This window comes from Ciconia boyciana, chromosome 10, assembly GCF_034638445.1.
Source record: "Ciconia boyciana chromosome 10, ASM3463844v1, whole genome shotgun sequence".
Classification (NCBI taxonomy): domain Eukaryota; kingdom Metazoa; phylum Chordata; class Aves; order Ciconiiformes; family Ciconiidae; genus Ciconia; species Ciconia boyciana.
In genome coordinates, this window is record NC_132943.1 from 25,822,117 (window position 1) to 25,841,433 (window position 19,317).

Consider the following 19,317-nt stretch of genomic DNA (forward strand, 5'->3'; position numbering starts at 1 on the left):
GCTTGAGTCACTTTTCTTGGGAGACCCTAGAGCTGGTTACAGCATTCCTGATAGCTCTTTCTACACTGAATTTAAAAATAAAAACATCCCCCCCAACTCCAAAACCCACCTGTTGGGATTCTTTCATTAAAAAGAAATGTAAAATAGTCTGAACTTGCATCTTTCAGCTCCTTAAGATATTGCCTCTACATGTCATGCAAAGCAAAGCACGTTAAGCTGACTTTCCATCAAGGGTAGAAATTCCCCATGACTGGGTACTTTGAGCCACAGTATTTTTAAAGGGTTTTTTTGGTGTTTCTCTACTGGTCCAGCGCAGCCTTGCCCCCGATTCCTCTCTGTAGGACCATAGCCTAAGTTACGCACACATAATATACCACCAAGGAAGAGCTGCCAAATGACTGCAATTATCCTTCTGTATGTACTTATTTCATTTTTCTACTAGAATAAAGCTGAAGCCTCTGCAAAACTTCAGAAGCCAGCCGTGTTTATACTGCTGAAGGGTCTGGCATCCGTTGTGAGTTTGGCGCTGATGCCGTCGCTCCCCGAGCGTGGGCCTTACCACTGCTCGCTGGCTAGAGCTGTGCCTCAGTTGCCCACGGACCCACTGCAAACACAGAGTGATGATAAATATTCTCATCTGTCGCGATACTGGCCAGTGTTTCTTGCTATTATTTGACAGGCTGGGGTTTTGTTTTCACTCCCCTTGCGATTGTCTTTCCAAGTTAAGAGGATTATTACAGCATGGCTAACTATGCCGTTGCACCCCGCGTAACACTTCCACGGGATGTGGATTCAAGGGGGTTTGGCTTTTCCTCAGACTGGAGTAACTGAGGAGAGTGGGAGTAACTCCCAAATACCGGTTTATTAGTAAATGTCTTCCAGAGTTACCCTCCTCTACCTAGGAAGCACTGCAAGCGGGGAACGGCTCCCTTCGAACACCTACCAGCGCCGGTCCCCCGCCTCCCGTCCCGGTGACCGGCGCGGGGGGAGCGGGAGCGAGGCCCCGCCCCGGGCGGCGGGGGCGGGACGGGCCCCGGATGCAGTTGCTGCCCCCGGCGGCGCGGCGCCCAGTTCCTGTGCGTGCCCTCGGCCTGCCGCCGCGCGCCCTCCGCGACATGTCGCTGGTGGCGGAGGCCTTCGTGACTCAGCTGGCCGGTGAGGGGCGGGGGCAGGCGGATGACGGCCCGGAGAGCCGCGGGCGGGCTGGGCGGGCGGGACGCCGCGGGCCGGGCCGGGCCGGGCCCGGCCCCGCTTCGTGTCAGGCGCTGCGCTCCGGGTCGCGGCCTGAGGGTGGCGGCGGAGCAGGAGCCGCCCCGCTGGGGTGCGGAGCCAAACCCTCGGTCCCCTGCGTGACCCCTCAGGACAGGACTGGGGCGCCGTGGGAGCGAGCCGGCCACGCGTGCCTCGGGGAGGAGCGGCTGTGGAAGGCTAACGGCGGGCCGCGGGAGTCAGGAGCTCGGCCCCGGGCGCGTTTCCCCTCTCGTCGCCTGCCTGGCGCTCCGAGACGAGGGCAGGTCACCCTGCACAGCTCCCCACAGAGCACAGCGGTGCAGGTTCACCACATCCCCTCCTTTATGGGGTCCCTAACCCCTAGCTATGCTAGGGCGCATCTTTACTTTGATTTAATAATTTCTCTACCTTTAAAACTATTTACTTTTCTTCAGTGGTCCGAAAAACCGCATCGTATTTATAATTTCAGCAGCTGGAGTTGAGTCCTGCTTTGTGGGAGAGCTCAGTGCGGTGCCATCCTCTGCCTGCTCCCCACGGGCGTGTGCCATGTTTCCTGTGTTGCTCTTGTGAAGCTGGGAAATGTAACGGTATCTTTGCTACTTGTTAGTGCTCGTGTGATCTGCTGTAGCTGGGCCGTGTAAACTAGGCGTGAGCCTTGTCATAAAACAGAAATGTGTTTCACTGTGGAGTTATTTAGCAAAAAATGATATTAATCTGCTCTCAAGGAGAAAGAAAACATGCACCTCGGATAATTCCTGGCTAGGAAGTTCAAAATACATTTAGTATGTTGCACACTGAAAATCTGTATTGGCCAGTTTCTCCTTACTTGTTATTCTCTGTTCCTGATTTCTTGCTGCTACACAAGCTCACAAGCAATAAATACTGTAAGGCAACAGCATTTTAATTGCTGCTGACCTGTTGAGGAGGAAGCCGGTGTTTTGTCCCAGGAGCTGGGTCTTCTGCCACTTGGTAGAGGCCCCAGCATAAGAGTCCGAGTTGGATTCTCTGCTATGAATGGTACAGTTTCCAGAGCAGGCTTGTCCCTGACTGGTAGGTAAAGTGAAGGTGGTGGATCTTGAGTCTGGGTGTGTAGAGGTACCCACAGACAAGTTTGAAAGTTGCGCTGGGCTCTTGGGTTGGCATTTGGTAAGTCATGGACATTAGCACAAGCCATACTTACATTCTAAGGGCCAGAGCCCTGGATCTTCAGGATGTGGATAATACGGTCATGATCAGCATTGCTTCATGCCATTTACTAGCCTTTATGATCTCTTTAGTATATTTCATTAATATTGTGAAATACAAGGATAATGACATATGAGTAGGTGTTGATTCTGCTGCATTCCTCTGCTCTGTGACCTTTATGAATACTCTAGAGTGACAGCTTGCTGATACTGACTTTTTCCTGGAATTACAAATACAAACTCAAAACTATACTGTATATAGGCATCTCATTGCTTTCTTGTTGAAAGTGCTGTTTTTTTTCCCAACAACTTCCCACTAAACAAGCAAATTCTTGTGGAATATAGCAATGGCAGATCCAAATCAAGTATAGTGTAAGGAAGATGCGTGTTTGAAAAACTGGAAACAAGAAGACAAAGTTCTGCAACAACTGGCTCTTTCCCTTCTTGCTGAAGCGTTCTTCCTGTGTTCCTGGAGAGGTTCTTGCCTCCCCTTTGGGGTAGTTGCATGCTGCTTATACTAGTCTCAGACTCTTGTGTTAACAATTGTACTATTAAGGTGGTGCTTTGAGGGCATCAGAGCTGCTCAAGTACCTCTGGACCCTCCAACAATTTAATATGCTTAAAACAGTAGCACCTCATCTTTTACCTGTCAGTCACAGGTTAAGTGATGCTCATTTTCTTTTTATAGGTAAAGTAATATGTAGGTATCTAATAGAAAAATACTCTCAATGCTCCTCTGTTTTTGCACAGCAGAAATGATTGGTGCTTATTTTATTAATCTTGTACTTCTGCTGGATACGCAGCCACTTACTGTGACTCAAGGTACAGTACAAATCCTTGTTGCAGACCTGTCCACTGAATCATTCTTTAAAACAAAATTACGACATTGCCTTTGCTTTTCCAAAAGGGAATCAGTGTCAAAAGCAGTTATCTGCCTTGAAAATAAAAAAATACCTTTGCCAGTGGGTTGTGGCCTTTCTAGCTCGTCTGTATTATGTACCAGTCCCAGACTGAAAGTAAATGAATGGCAAAATCACTCAATTTGTTCATATGGAAGATTTTTCGGGGGGGGGGAAGGGAAGTTATCTGGGATCTTGGCCAATACCCACCACACTTCTAGATTTCCTGAGACATTGCATAGACACAGAGAATATTTCATTCTGATACCAAGAAGTTATAAATGTCCTGCAAATGTAAGAATATTTGTGAGGAAGAAAAATGGTGTATCTGCAAGGAAAAAAAACAACTTAACAATGACACTTGTTTTAATAGTGTCTTATCCCCCTATCTGTGGTTGTGAATACTGCCTTCCTGTTATGTACGGATGGAAATGCAAGAATGATTGAGAATTTTTTCAATGTCCATAAAAATGAAATTTGATTGGCTTGTTATCGAGGGTCCTGTTCATGAAGACTGTCACTTCATCATGGCAGTTGCAATGAACTACCACTGCTCTAACATGTAACAACTATAAAGCATGGGCCTTTGCGTGCAGGTGTTTAAAGACAATCATCCCAGCATAGTTTGTTTTCTAGAAATGTTTTAAAAGCTGAGGGGAGGGTTTTAGTAGAGAAGATGATCATAACTTTCTTTTACACGCTGACTTGCTTGTGTATGTATTAGAAATTTTTTTTTTTTTTAAGTACTACCTATCTTCACCTTTCCTCCACCTTATGCATTCACTTCTGACGTGCCTATTCACTGTCTCGGCACAAAGTGAAACACAGAAAATACCATCTGAACATAAGAAAAACTTTTTTTACTGTGAGGATGGTTTAACATTGGAGCAGGTTGCTCAGAGCAGTTGTGGAGTCTCCATCCTTGGAGATGCTCAGCACCGAACTGGAGATGGCCCTGGGCAACCTGCTGCAGCTGACCCTGGACCTCCAGAAGTGCCTTCCAAACTCAGCTGTTCTGTGACTATTAGTTGCCCAGCCTGCTTGCACTGCTGCAGTAATACAGCATTCTCTGTGCAACATGCATTCACCTGAACATGCCGAGTATAGCCTGCTGCTGTTAAATACAAAACGGTGACTAAATCACTTACGTGGAGTAAAACACTTACTTTAGTGCCATTCAACTGTTTGCTTATTCAGAAATATAAAGAGGTTGATGCCGTGTCTCAGGGAATAATAAATATTTCCATAGCTTCATGAATTGCAAGCATGTTATGTCACATTTTAAACCATCTATTTCTGAACTGTAGAAAATATTAATTGGATAATATGGTAGAGAATTTGTTTAGAGTAGCTCAGCATCAATCACATATTAACAGGATAGGAAATGAGTGTTTATACTGTGAGAAGAATTAGAGTGCCAGCTTTCAAGTGGTCCAGAACATTAATCTTTTTAACTCTAGTAGTTTTGAGAAGCTGACTGCTCAAATCATCTATAAAAGATTGTTGAAAAGATGTTTAATTGATCACTAAATTACTCAATATGCTTTGCTTCCCCCCCCCCCCCCCCCAAACATTAGTTTTAGATCAGTGATCAAAAGAGAGAAAACAGTATCCTTGTTTGTCCTTTGATCTCTGGAAAATTACTTCTGTTTATTGCCGTTGAGTTATGTCCAAGGGTCTTAGGCTAGTTTTAATACTAAGGGAAATGAATGCAGTTTGAAAAACAGATGTCCTTTCGCCTTTAGATATTTTACATTCTTTGTGAGTCTACCTCCAATGTGACGCACCAGAGCAAAAATAAATCTGACGTGTGTGTTTTATGTATTGAGACAAGCTGCAATTTGGCTGAGAACAAATGCATAGGGAATGAAACCTGACCACCTAAATTGTTCCTGCACATAAAGACATAAAACTTAAACTGAGTATGCATTTTGTGCATCAAAATGTGCATAGGTAAATGTTAACATTTCCTGCACGTGTAAGGTGAAATAAATAGTTATTCTTGCTTAATAATAGGTTGTCTGCAGCACAGATTGTTTAAGCCTGCTGCAGAGGTGCTTGTAGTAAAAAAGATGTGATTTGAAAATACCAAATTTGTTAGGCTGTATGATTTTATCTTAGAGTGTTCTTTTACATGTGCTTTTTTTTTGGGTAATCAAACTAAAAGGAATCCCTTTAACTCTTGTTCAGTTTCAATAAACCAGTCTCTTACACTGCTCTTGCCAATTTGTGCTCGGACACATATGTTTTATGACTTGATTTGAACCATTCCTTTGAGTGGATTGCCTATCTAATCTTTTTTTAGGTCAGAGGAAAAATTACTTTCTTTCACAATTATTATAGTATAGCACATATTTCATTTTGAGATATTGTTATTTCTTGTTTTTTAAGAAGCAATATAATTACAGTTTGTAATAGAGTATGCTTCTATAGTTGTTTCTGGCTCCATTAAGACTAAGCAGTCTTTCTCTAATCAGCATTTTGTTGTTACATGTTTTCTGCTAAAGTAGTATCTTCTTTTCTCATGCCAGAAATGAGATTGCCCTAGAAATAACGGTAACAAAATTAGTAAACAAAAAGTAACATGTATTTTCATATTGTCCAGTTTTATTTGCAAGTGAGCTTTCATCAGTTGTAGGATGATTGGGATATGAGTGCTGTGCAGAAGCCGAACTGTTCAGCTCCCAAGAGGTCATAGAAGAACAACTTTGGAGAGGAACCAGATTTTTTTCCTCTTTCTGACTCCTTTTTTCTCTCTGGTCCTTGAATGCTTTGTTCTCTGACTGTCCCTAGGCACTAACCTGGTCTCTTCCTGTAGGTTTGGACCCTATGAGCCACTTCCTTTTCAAAACAAGAATGAATGAAAGAGCTTGGTTGCTGTCCTTTGCTCTAGTTGGACAGGCATCACATGTTGCTGCGTTGCTGGGCGTTTTCAGCTGTCTTTTCTGAAAGTGAGTGAGAAGCTGCAGCTGCATGCAAGCCATGGGGAGGACAGGGTAAAAGTCCACACCAGGTTCTGAAATTTTTATTATTATTATTTTTAAATTCTGGTCTTTAGTTATTAAGAAGACGACATAGATGTCATGTGAACATGGATGTTTTAATACAAACTGGAAGAAGTTACATGTAGTAGGAAAACCTATGAAATGTGTAGGAAGGATTGGAAACATCAAAGGCAAAAATTACAATGGTGCTGCAAAGAATACAGGAAAAATTGATACCAGTCTCATTTGCGGTGAAAAAGCCCAACCAAAAAACTGGCATGTGTGTACTGAATTGGAAAGTAAAAATGCTGAGAGGTGGGAATTTTTAACAGTTCTGCCTTCTAGCTGTTGTATAATGAAATTGAAGCCAATGTCATGCTTGCATCCCTAGCAAGGATTTCAAAGTCCATCTGCATGTGTGGGTGGTTTTTTTTTTTTTTGCATTTGAATGCCATATTGGAGAAACTCTGGATGTATTGGAGTATGTTCACTGAAAGCCTTGGAAAAGAAATGAGGAAGACAGTGAAGGTATGATTAAGAGAACAGGATAAATGTTTTCAGCTTTTGAAGTAGGGAGTCTGCAGTGTTTGCCACAGGTGAAGAAGAGCCTGAGAGGTGCTATTGCAAATACCATTGTATGTTTTGGGCTGACTTAAAGACTGTGAGCCCTAAAGCAGCATCTTCCCCCTTGCTAGTGGCAGTGCTTGGCTGGCTCTCTGCACCAGTGCTGTTTGCATTTCTACCCTGCAGAGATCTCCTGCCTAGACATCTCAGCTCTTGCCTCTTTGTAAGACTCTTCCACAGAGAGTCTCTGTTGTCATCACTTTGTATCTCCTGGTACTGCTGTGCTCAGGGCTGTGGGCAAGACAGGAAAGAGAGAATGAAGGGGAGCCTTAATGAAAGGCCAGAGGGGCCAGGGCTGAGTGAGCAGGAATTGTGTGTGTGGGGAGCAGCTTTTGGAGCAGGTGTGGCATATGGAGGTCCTGTCTGGCAGGACAGATGTGTAGGATCTCTGTTGTGGATCAGAGTAAGGGTGCTGTGGACGAGAAAGTAGGGAGCTCCTTGGGGCATTTTGCAGAAGTGGCGTTCAGATTGCCTGCCAAACATCCTTAGGGGAGGAGGAGTTCAGACTACCACAGAGAAGAGGGGATCTCAGTCTAAGAGAGCTTTTAAAGGACTGATTTAAAGTATACAAATGTAGATAACATGGCTAAGAAACATCCCAGTCCAGTAAGGCACTTAATGCATTCATGAGTATCATATCTCCACTGTCCTACTCTTCACAGCTCCTGTGCTTGAAGTTTCACTTCTTGAGTCAGGGCCAAAGCAGGGCAAGGGACTTAAGTAGTGCAAAAGAAAGGGAGTGATTTAGAGATCTATAAAAGGCTATAATTAATAATTACAGAGCTTCTCCAAGATGGAGCATTTATGCTGAATATCAGGAATAAGTAAGATAGTTCCAGCTTGTCAGGACTTTATAAATAAATCTTTTGAGATCATTTAGCTGGCACACTCTCTGATTTTTCTGAAGAAATCCAGATGTTGTTTTAGGAACAACTTTTATTTATGGATTTGATTTTGTTGAGATTTTTTGGCCTCCTCTCCTGATGGGAGGCGTGATTCTGCAAGTGCGGAGATGCTGAGTGATCTCCCTCCTGTGGCCTCCCCTATCAGTGAGAGCACTGAGCTCCCTGGAGGGTTGAACTGCAGATGTGTACGCTCTGGAAAGTCAACTCAAAGATGGTAAAAGAATTGGACTAATGCTTAAATACATGCAATTAATAGCTTTCTTGGAGGGTGAAGAAGCAGATTGTGTCACGCTAAATGGCTGCTGTGGTAAAGTTACACGCTGACTCTTCTAGTGGTACAGCCACAGGAAACTCAAGTTTGAGAATTGCTGCTGAGATTGAGTCTTTACGTTGACAGTCTGCTTGATCAATAATTACTGAACAGTCATGATTTATCTGAATTGTAATATCTCTACGAAGGAGGCCTGGGATTTAAGCAAATGATGTAATTATTTGATACATGATTTAATGCATACTGTTTAACTTGTGTGAAAGTCGGTTTTCATTTGGCAGGGCACTATGAAACACTTTTTGGTCCTTTGTCAGCAGAGCCAGGGAGTTGCTGAGGCTTTCATTTTTTCTTGGCCCTTGTTAGTTTACAGGATCAGGACAATTACATTAAATTGATCTGTAGTCAGTGTGGGTGGGTTGAACTGGTGGGTCTTAAGGCAGCTAATTCACAGCTTTCTCGTACTTCCTTTATTGATCACCATTAATGTACGAGATGTATATTTTTAACTGCTTTGGTTCCAAAGTGGCTGCAGCTTCACTGAATTAATCAAAATATAGCCCTCCACTTATTTCCTGCAATAAGGGTATAGAAACAGATAAATTCCTGGCATTTTCTTTTTAAACAATGTATTGCTACTTGAAAATATGACCGATTTATATTAAGAAAAGAGAATGAAGTGATCATCTGCTTCTTTTTTATCCATCTTAACATCAAGCGGCTAATAGTCCTCTTTCCTTCTGGAGTCTGTGGGATAGCTTTCTGTGTGGTTTTCTTTGGGTTACTACATCTAGAACATAGTGAGCAGCAGGTCCCCCCATAGCACCAGTTCTGGGAAACCAAAAAGAGTAACTATTTTCCTGCTGATTGTTACGGTGTTTGCTGCGTAATGTTTGGAGACTTAGTTAATGTTGGATGTGGATGTTGCCCAGATGTAAGACTAAATTTCTTTTTAGTGTTACTCTTGTGAGAAAACAGTTTTAAGGTATCTCATTATAATTTAATCAAATTTGTACCTAGGGAGAGGCTGGAGGAAACTGTGGAAGTAATGTGTTAAGTTAATCTCTCCAGCTGTAATATTGCAATACAGTGATTCAAATTAATGCCAACTTTTTTTTTATTTTTAATAGAAGATATCTTGCCTCTTGGTTGTTTTAACAGGCCTTTAATGCCATGTGAACCAAACTGGTAAATACAGATGTTTTAGCTTTTCTCCTTTTTATGCAAGTTTAATATCAAAGTGTTTAAGGAGAATATAACAGAAAGGAAACTGATCTATGCAAATATGGTGACTTAAGACAAGCAGTAGTCTTATTTCTGTAAGATCCAGAAACAACTTCTTAACATTTCAAGAAATTGCTCTGTCTGAGAAGATCAAATGTTCCCGGGCCAGGTCCTAACCTCACCTACACAACAGCACACAGTGAACTGCATGGAAGAGATTGTTAGTCGACGGAGTACTTCATTTACAGAAGCAGAAAGAAGATATCAAAGGATAAATTGCTGGCATACTGATAATTCCGTACATCTTAGTTTATAGGAGATTTGGGACAGAGATTTTCTTGATTTACTTCTCCCTGTATAGTTTCAGTACTTGAGAAATAATCAACAGGATAGTAACATTTGGTGTTAATTCTTTAGCCTTGATTCTATTAGGCATAGGCAAGTTTTGTAACTGAAAATTATTTCTATCTGCATTGCTTTCCAAAAATGTTCTTGCCCCACTGAAATTCTATGGTATTGCTAAGAGCTGGGAACAACCTAATTTCAAGTTGAGTGTTCTACAAAAACTTTTAACCTGTTGATAACTTAATTTCCTGTGCAGGAGGGAACATCTTGATGCCTGGATCCAGAGGTCTCTGGCATTTGTCTGTGGCTGATATTCAAGAATGCTGCAGCTTGACAAGTGTGCTAAATGAGTGGCAGACTAGCAGGGCAAACCGTACCACATACCCTACTGCTTGGAACTGGCTATTCATACTAGACTGCTGAAATGGCTAAATTGTTGTTTAGCATATTCCACAATTTAACATGCAAAGTATTTGGTGTCTTCTCATTTTCACAGTCAGAGTCTTATTTTTTTAAGTAACAGGATTAAAGGCATAACTGTAAACCATTTATTTCATTACATCTCTTTCATCGTCATGAAGCTGCTTGGGGAAGGTGGATGAAAATGTCTGTTTCCTCCGTCCATCCAGGCAGCACTGACACAGGATGAATAGTTTTCTAGTAATTCAGAGTGTAGGAGTTGAAACCGAGTTTTGTACACTCATAAAGAGACTGAACAGCTTGGACAAGGAATTGATGGGGCTGAGGCACTTTAGAGCATCTTGGGAATGTGGTGCTTCCTCTTGCACAGGCTTCACTGGGGGAATGTTACTACAGCCTCCCATTCTTTGAATTAAAGTTCACGTCTGTGCAAGTATAGTATATCCTGTTTTGAGAGCATTAGTTGGAGCGGAAATGTGCGTAGGCCTCAGGTGATCTGCTGATCTGCTGATAGTGGGGTCCAGTGCTCTTGAGTATCTCTTCTTACAGCATATGTGCATTCTTCTTTCTTGCTGTCCCAAAAGTACTCGGGTGGATAAAGTCTTATTATTGAAATGACAGTCTGAAACAGCTGGAAATGTTGAAATCAAAATGCTATTTGAATATCTGTCTTTGGCCTTAATGTTGCTCATGTAAAACATTTCACCACAAAATCTGAAAAATGCACCTAATGCAATACGTTTTTTAGTGGCAAAGAATTTGATGTGACTGTTGTTATTCATTGTGTGTTTTTGAAGTTTTTTTGTAAGAGCAGAAAGGATGTATTTTCTAAGTCATTCTCTGACATGACAGGTGAGGAGTTGAGGAATCTGTTTTAATAGATAGTTACAAACCTGAGTAATTAAAACTCCACTGGGAACATACAACACACCAGTTCACAGAATTTTCTTCTGAAAGTCTAATTTGACACCTAAGAACCCTGTTAACACTTTGACATCTGCATTTTCTATGCTAAACTGTTAATAAGTAAAACACTTTGACTAACAAACATGTTGAGCTTAGTGAAATTTTCATGCATTTTTATTCATCCACAAAACCAAAGAAGATTTTTTTGTAGGTGGTCTACTTGCCGGTTGTTGTGATGCCGCATCTGCTGAATTCTCAGCTCCTAGGATAGCAAGGCTTATGCAGTGATGCTTTTTGTGTCCGTCTCCCTTTAATTCTCACTTCCCAGTAACTTTTGAACTTGAAGTTCATTTCAGACAAATTTAACAGGGAGGACTGATCCCACAGATGGTTGTTTCTTATAACTGGCATTAAAACAAGCAGTGTGGTAGAGGAGAAGTAGGGAAAGACAACAGTAGGAGGTTTGCTTGTCCTGAACAAACAGCAGACAATCCACATGAAAGACTAAATATTTGAATTTGTTAAGCATGGGAAAAGTTTCACTGAGGTGGGAAAACAACTTTTACTAAAGACTGCAAGCCTGAGAGACAGACCCATTGAAAACCACACAATAGTAATTCCTCTGATTATGGAGGCAGAAGGAAGAACCAAATAGTTCCTTATTCTTAAGATATGTAGAGAAGCTATTCCTGTAAGGCATACTTCCAGGCAGTTATTTCATCCTGTGAGCAGCTAATGATAAAAATGTCTGTTGCCTAGGATCTAACCACATAAATGTGAGTCTGTGTTGAAAGCTTCTGAAACTGAATTGACATCACATTTGTTAATTTTCTCTTTATATACCTAGCACCACAGTAGCCGTGGTTAGCAGGGAAACGAACATCTACAGACCAGAAGATTATAGTTGCCGAAGGATAAACTGGATTTGACTTCATTAGTGCACAAATGATAAGTTTGTGAGGAGTTATTATAGCATTAATCAAGTTGATGGATTGGAAATATGACAGAACTGAAGCAGCGTGTAATATTAGTGCCTATTATGCTACAAATTATGTCTTCACCTACATTCATAAGGCAAGAGTCATTGCCATGCATTAAAGATGTTACACACTTTCTCCTCTTGTGGAGGCATGTGAAATCTCTTCAGCAATTCCTCCTCCTCTCTTCCCCCAACGGGGTTCTGGTCTCCCTTAGTTGCATGTTTTCACCTTAAAACTAATTGAAGGCGGCTTGGGAGCTGATATTTGAAGTTAGCTTGCACCTTCCGAACCTGGACATCTCATATAGCAGTGTGTATTTAAACTTCTTGCTTCATCAGAAAAAAATATTTCATACTCTAAACATCTTGGATGAGGGAGAATGAGTAGAAATTGGAAGATATGGGACCGATAGTGAGTGGGTATTTAATTCTTTGATTTCCAGAGGATTGCACAGGCTTTGTGCGTGTACCTCCAGTATCGTTGAACATGATCTGCTGCATGCAATTCTGAATGCATGCTGCAGAATATTTTTTATAGAATACGAGTAATAATACGTGAATCTTCATGTGAAGTTGATTGTTTTAAAATCCAGTCTGTACAGTGATAGCAAAATCAATTATCTTTTATATGGTCTGCGTACAAAGAACTGAAGGCCTTGGTTCAAGGCTCGTGAGCACGTCCACTTCGTCCAAACACGGTCAGAATTGTGATCTCCTGGAGACCGTCAGGTGCCAAATGCAGGGGGTATTATTCATCCATTTTCTTAGAACTGCTGAAATTTGGAGTTTAAGGTGTACTAATAACGAAGTCTGAGATTTTCCTGTGGCTGTTTGTCCTTGTTTAATTTACTTGTGAAAAGACATATGTTAGTACACAACTAAACTGTGAATGAGTGAATGCAAAGATTTTATACTACCCTTGTCCTTTCCTTCCCTGGAGTTGGGTGTGTGCTCCTGTGTACTAAGACAGTGGGATAAAGACTTCATATCATGACTAATGAAATTAGGGTCAGCAGATACGATTCACAAAAATCTGTATGTGGTCAGTAGAATGTGGACGGAAAATTTAAGCCGATAAGGGCAAATAAGTTACAAAAAATATTCTACTTGTGTTTTGTTTTATAGCATGGATATGGCATGCCTTAGTGGTATAGACTTGGATTCTGTGTGCCAAGAAGCTGTTCTCTCTCTCTCTCCCCACAGCTGCATATAGCTTAGTGCCAAGATCAGACTGGAATAGGTGTTTGAATTTCTTGAAATATACCTAGCTCTTTTGTTGGAAAATGAAAAGTTCACTTGATTTTTGTGTGCCTGAAATATTTCAGCCATGTGCTTGTGTAAAAATAGGCCACTTCCAGTTTGGGCCAGAATCCAAGAATTAGATGTAAATCTGACATTTCAGTCTGAAGAGGGTCAGGCAAAAATGGGCCCATGCAGTTTGAAGTTCTCTGTACCATTTTGGGCATGTAAAAAGGCTGTTTTCACTGGTTGGCTGGAGTATTTACGAGACCAATGTACCTTCGTGACTTAGTTACTTCTGTAAGTATCTCAGAGTCCAGCACTGGTAAGTTTGCTAAAGTATAGTAATAACATTCTTAATTTCCTCATTCCATTTGCTCTTGCAAGACTTCAGTGGACCTGAAGAAATGTATGTTATATAAATTATTTTAAACAGTTAAGGCTGTAGTACCGCAGACACTATCTTAGTCTCTTTTTATTTAAAGAAGTAAATGTACTTCCACCTCAAGAATTTTTACTCCAGGGCAAAACTTGAATGGAGGGGTGTAAAACCAATAACTGCTACAATAAAACATAAAACATTTTTTCATGACACTTAAATGTGATTAGTTGCTTTCTCATGCCCATACTAGTATAGCTTTGATAGGCTCTGTGCCTTAATGTTAGAGGCAGTGACCTTTGCAAAACTGTGTACAGTGTTGTAAGCTTTACAGTTCTATGTGACTTCCATAAAAATTAATACTTCACGAGTATCCAAAAAGAATGATAGTTAGAAAATTGTGCATTTTTTTTTCTTTGAGTTCTGAGGGCAAAGACACAAAGAATGACCTTACTGAAGCCAGCAGTATATTTCTGTTTGAACCACACATAGGTATTTATAGACATTATTGCTTTAAAAGAAGTAATTTATGTGATTAGAGCATTGATTTTGTTTACAAATAGTTTGGGTAGAATGCAAAGTTTGAATTGGTATTTAAAAATAGATTTTTAATCGGACATTAACAAGGAATGTAATGGAGACAAAACAATGTGATGACCTGTTATCTTAATGCTACTGTTAACAGTAAATCAGTACTGATTATTATTTTTGCCTTCGCATAAATTCAAGTGGTGTATGATTGATGAAGTGCAACGGTTCTCAACTGGAAGATGTGATTGTCTTTTATTTCCTTGCCCCCTTTTTTTTTTTAACAACTGTTTTGAACAACTGATGATGCAGTTTTTTTAATGCATATTGACATTACCATTTTAGGGTTGACCAGTACATAATTTAAAGCAATAGGTAGTCCCAGTCATCCTGGGGGGTAGGTTTCTGATGTGCCTGAGCACCTGGCTTTGTGGGTGTTATATAGGACCAGTGAGGACACAACTTTAAAAGGCAGAAAGCTTTTCAATTTCCCCAAAGCATTCTTCACACTTGGTTTGGAGGTTTGTGACTCTCTCCTCTGTGTCTTTTGGTGTTCTTTCCAGAATTCTTTGTTTAGTACCTTAATAAATAGTTGCTCTTGAGAGTGGCCAGAATTGTGACGGGAATGTGCGCAAGGATGTCTTTATGATGGAGGGAAAACAGCTGCTTTAGCTGCTTGAGAATTACAAGGCCATTCTGTAACATAGCTTGAATTTTAGCTTTTCTTGCAACATTACATTTTGGGGCTTAGTTTCTGCTCTGTGTTGTCCCTCTGTGAGCAGGAGGGAACTACAGGAGAAGAGAATGACAGTGGGACATTTTTAGGGCAGGTTAAACCTTGCATCAGCATCTTTGCAGTCTGAGTTCCTGCTCTAGGTAACGTTCATGTTCAGTTAGTATCTGCAAGCACATTGTTGTTTGGCTTGGTTAATTAATTCCTCTTCTTTCCACAGCCGCAGAACCTTGGCCTGAAAATGCTGCATTGTATCAGCAACTGAAGGGTGGGTACACTGGTTTTTGTAATTAATAATTACTTTATTTTTAGAAACACATTAAATATGCACTAAGATAATTAACTGCAAGGAAGCACAGAAACTGGTAAAAGAGTCCTTTGTGTTGTTTGTCTGGTCAGAGGTTTTAGCTACGCTTGCATCTGCCAATATAAACCAGCTATTCATGGCCTATAAGGTCCTTGGTTTATTATTGACTCATTATATTGGCTGCTGTAGGCAGTGTAAAATGATGTGGTTGCAGGCATAGTTGGTAGATTTACTGCACCAATAGCTGAGGCAGCAGATTTTTGAAGTCTTGTGGTAAAGTGGGCTCTCAGTAAAAAGGAACTGTTAAAATGTATAGGCTAGGATGGTTCAGGCTCCCTTTAGCAGCTCTTCATATATCATCAGATCACATTATGGCCCCCATTTGGAGCTCAGCAGCCTGCTACAGTTGTCAGAAGACTGCAAAGTAATGAAGACTAATAGGTAGCAGCCCTAGTCTTCTAAGCATGGAATTTTTATTGCAGTGAACTTGTCATCTTTCTTTTGTGTGACAGACCTAGACACAGTGTGCAATATTAACTGCAAGCCGCTTTTATAGGTTTCTGAATGCTTCTACTTTTTAGCCAGAGGAGTTATGAAGATGCGGTTTTATTTAACTTTGATTAGAAGAAGAGTAATTGGCATAAAACTCAAGCATTTGGTTTTTAGTTGTGAGCATTTTTTATTGTACATTTGTGGTAATGTATGATAAATGCAATTGCATTTGCAGGAGAAATATTCCTGGTATTCTTTTTTTTTTTCTTTCTTTTTTTAATATTCGTATCACAGGTTTTCTAGTTCAGCTGCATAATAATTATATATGTGCTCCTTGTTTTATGTGTAAGAAATGCAACCCAGAATGGCTTACAGTTACAGGTCAGTAGCTAAATGGGCACTGTTTTTTGTAATTGTGTTTTTTGTTTTTTTCTTTCAACAGAGGAACAAATTTTGCTTTCTGATAATGCATCTTCCCTTGCTGTTCAGGTAAAATGTCATCTTTTCTAAACTAAAGATGTTAATTCCATTATATTTTTTGAATTATTACCTAGCTAAAGTAACTGTATTTAGCTAAACGAATAATTTAAGAATTATTTCTGTCAAAATCAATGACTTATTTCCTGCATCTGATGTGCTTTACATTGTCATTGAAGTGCCAGAGTCTAAAGGACATGAGGATTTTGAGAGTCCTGTATAGAGTGCCGCTACTTGTACTCGTATTTATATGGGTCTGTGTTTGTACAGTATCTGCTTGTCTACCTACTCTGGGAACTGTGCATGGTTCCCATCTTTTGTCACTTGGTATGCTAGTTTGTCTTGTAACATCTTGCATGATGCTTGCTGGCTATTTAATTCTCAAAGCTAATACTGCCCCAAACTCGAGGCATATTTGCTTCATGCTGTGGGCATCAAATCTCTATATGTCTCTGGAAGGTTTTCTCAATTTCATCATGTATACAGAGTTGAGATCCAATGTGGTTTTTAGAAATAATCCATATAATTGACAAACTTGCATCTCTAATTGACTTAAAAGCACCTCTGTGGTTGCGAAGTCCGTGTAAACTCCATTAACCTGTTAAGTTTAGTAACCCCAAATCTCGAGGGGATGTTTTCCCCATTAGTAGAGAGGGCCTGGCTGTCAGAAGTGGTGGTGAGCAGGATGTCTATAAGGTTCCTGTTCTTCTCAGAAACTTTGCTGCTGCTTTGTGTAGTAGGGACTTGCACTGTTCCCCTGCTTCTTGCTTTTTGTGTGTGGTCTAGCTCGGAACAGCTAGAGCAAGCAGCCTTTGAGGGCTGTGCAGAAAGGTCACATCTCATTTAGCCGAAGTGGGACACTTGGAGACTGTAACTGACATTACCGGTAAAAAGGTTAGGATCATTTGATCATGGTAAGTACTTCCAGGATCTCTAACTTTTTTCCTCCCAGTCTGGCAATCTAAGAAATACCTCTAAGAGTACATTCTATCACAGCAAGAAGGTACCTTTATCCTTTGCTGGAAAGATGAGTCATCTTTGATACACCAGATAAATAAGGCAGTATTTATTTGTTTGTGCAGTGTGTTTTATATTGTGCCTCACAGTAATGCAAATAAGTGTTTTTGTTGCTCACTTGATCTCGGTGTTCCTTTTTACTCCAGCAACTGTATTTTTTGTGGTTCTCATGAATTTTCTTGCCATCTAACAATACTTACAGGTGTGGCTTGTATTTAAAACAGAAAGAAAAGAAACAACAACATAACCCTAAAATTTCCTTTTCTAATGCATCATTTTGCTTTACTGTTTCCAGTCCGTTGTTATCCTACACATGTCACTTAGATGATAAATTAACTATAATATATTAAAAATGCTTGCTTTTCTTCAATATTCTCTAGCTGGACAGCTGATAGTAGCCATGACTATAAATATGGCTCTGGTAGATATCTGATCTTAAACTTTATAGAACAATTTTGTATTGGGGAATCATATCTATTTTGAAGAATCTGTGTAACATGGTTGTGACTGCGAAAGAATAGCTATCCTTGGTGTCTTTGATCCATTTTGAAATGATACTAGGGTCTGTAGTTATGTATTACTAGCTTAGTGATCCGAAAGCTTTAAATATACTGGTGTGTTTTGCATAAGGAAATTGGCGAGTTCCTTTGTTTTAGAATTTACTTTTTATTCTGATGAGAGCCTGTTTATCTTTTTACTGGATATCTTTTTGCTGGTGGTTTTTTTTGGGGGGGGAGGGGGCGGCATTCTTTTCCTGAGGAAGAAATAGGAAATGGGGCATAGGAGGAGAAATAGGAGCTGGTACCTGGAACTTTTTTCCCCACTACTGCCCTTCCTTTTCCCCCTGTTACTGATTTGGGGCACATGAGTATCACCAGAGCAGATACATAGCTTGTTCGTGGCTTGTTGAACTTCCATGTGGTGAAAACACATCAGAATTTTGAGTCCCTCTGATCAAAAGAGCATGTGGCGTCAGCCGCCATCAAATCTTTAAGAAACATGGTTCACAACAAGATTCTAAATGTGCTGCAACTGGTCTTTGAGATCTTTCTCAAAATCTCCTTACAGCACCTCTTCATAATGGTGCTCTGGGGTAGCTCTCAGAGGACATATATGCAGGTAGCTACGTGTGAAATAAAGAATAAAATCCAATGCCATAGTAAATAATTAGTGAGAGTAAAAGTTGACTGTTTTAAAATTCACAACCCTGCAACACAGATGGCATTTCATGTACCTCTTGTCAACAGAGAAGATCAAGCAGACAGAAGAGCAGGTTACTCTCAATGTAGGTGTAACAGACTGTTGCAGGCATTTTATTTGAATTAATGAGTAGTGAGGGCTGCGGATTGAACATAGGAAGTTGGTTGAGTCTTGCTGTTTTAATAATCATTGGCCTTACGACTTCTCATTGTCCAATGAAATCTGGACTCCTGACTATAGCTACATGTCAGATAAGAGAGTGCAGGACAGAGTCTTCTGGGAATTGCTAAGTAACTGTGCTGGTGCCTTCAATAGTTAAAACCCAACCCAACCAACCAAAAAACAAAATCCCTCATCTTGTGGGACCTCTCTGCTGATTCTGGTAGGTTTTTGTTGTTGTTGTTTGTTTTTTATTTCCTCTTCTGCCCACTGTTGTTCTTGGAAACAGACTAAATTAACAATTCCTTTGTCTTTAACTAGGTTCAGATTCTTTATATTTGCTGAAAATGCAACATAACTTCAAATGAGCTAGTGCATTATCTCTGGTACATCTTGGTGTTTGCACTCCTTGTTTGTTAATTTGAAGTAGTGTATTATACAGTTCTGTTGAAAGTGAAGCCCATTTGATCTTCAGCTGCAAAATCTTGATATTGAATGAAGTTTTATTTTCAGTGCAAAGGAATTAAAACCAAGGGAAAAGACTAACCAGTAATGATTATCTAGCTACAGGAAAGAAAATGTTGTATGTAGAATGAAGGCTCTGTTCTTCTTGTGAGATGTTCAGCCCTGTTCCGGTTGAAGTTAGTGAAAACACATACACCTCCTGGGTAGCATGACTCATGGTTAAAACCATTCTCCGCTTACCTATTGTACAGCTTCCATTATATAGCATTCCTGCTTATCAGTCTTATCATAGTAAAAAAAGCCACCAAAAACCAGAAGCGAATACACAACTATATTTCAATAACAAAACAACT

General features: G+C 40.4%; 1 protein-coding gene across 5 annotated transcripts in view; it reads left to right on the forward strand.

Annotated features, from left to right (window-relative positions):
* Positions 1-1,020: 1,020 nt before the first annotated feature.
* MTX2 (metaxin 2) overlaps positions 1,021-19,317 on the forward strand; it is a 35,941-nt gene continuing 17,644 nt past the window's right edge. For 3 of the 5 annotated variants that reach the window (XM_072874607.1, XM_072874611.1, XM_072874610.1), the window contains exons 1-3: positions 1,063-1,155; positions 15,068-15,115; positions 16,089-16,135. In XM_072874607.1, coding sequence (XP_072730708.1) covers positions 16,113-16,135 — 23 coding nt within the window. In that variant the 5' untranslated portion in view covers positions 1,063-1,155; positions 15,068-15,115; positions 16,089-16,112. Of the gene's footprint in view, positions 1,156-15,067; positions 15,116-16,088; positions 16,136-19,317 lie in introns of those variants that run through there. The other 2 variants (XM_072874608.1, XM_072874609.1) reach the window with 2 other exon arrangements.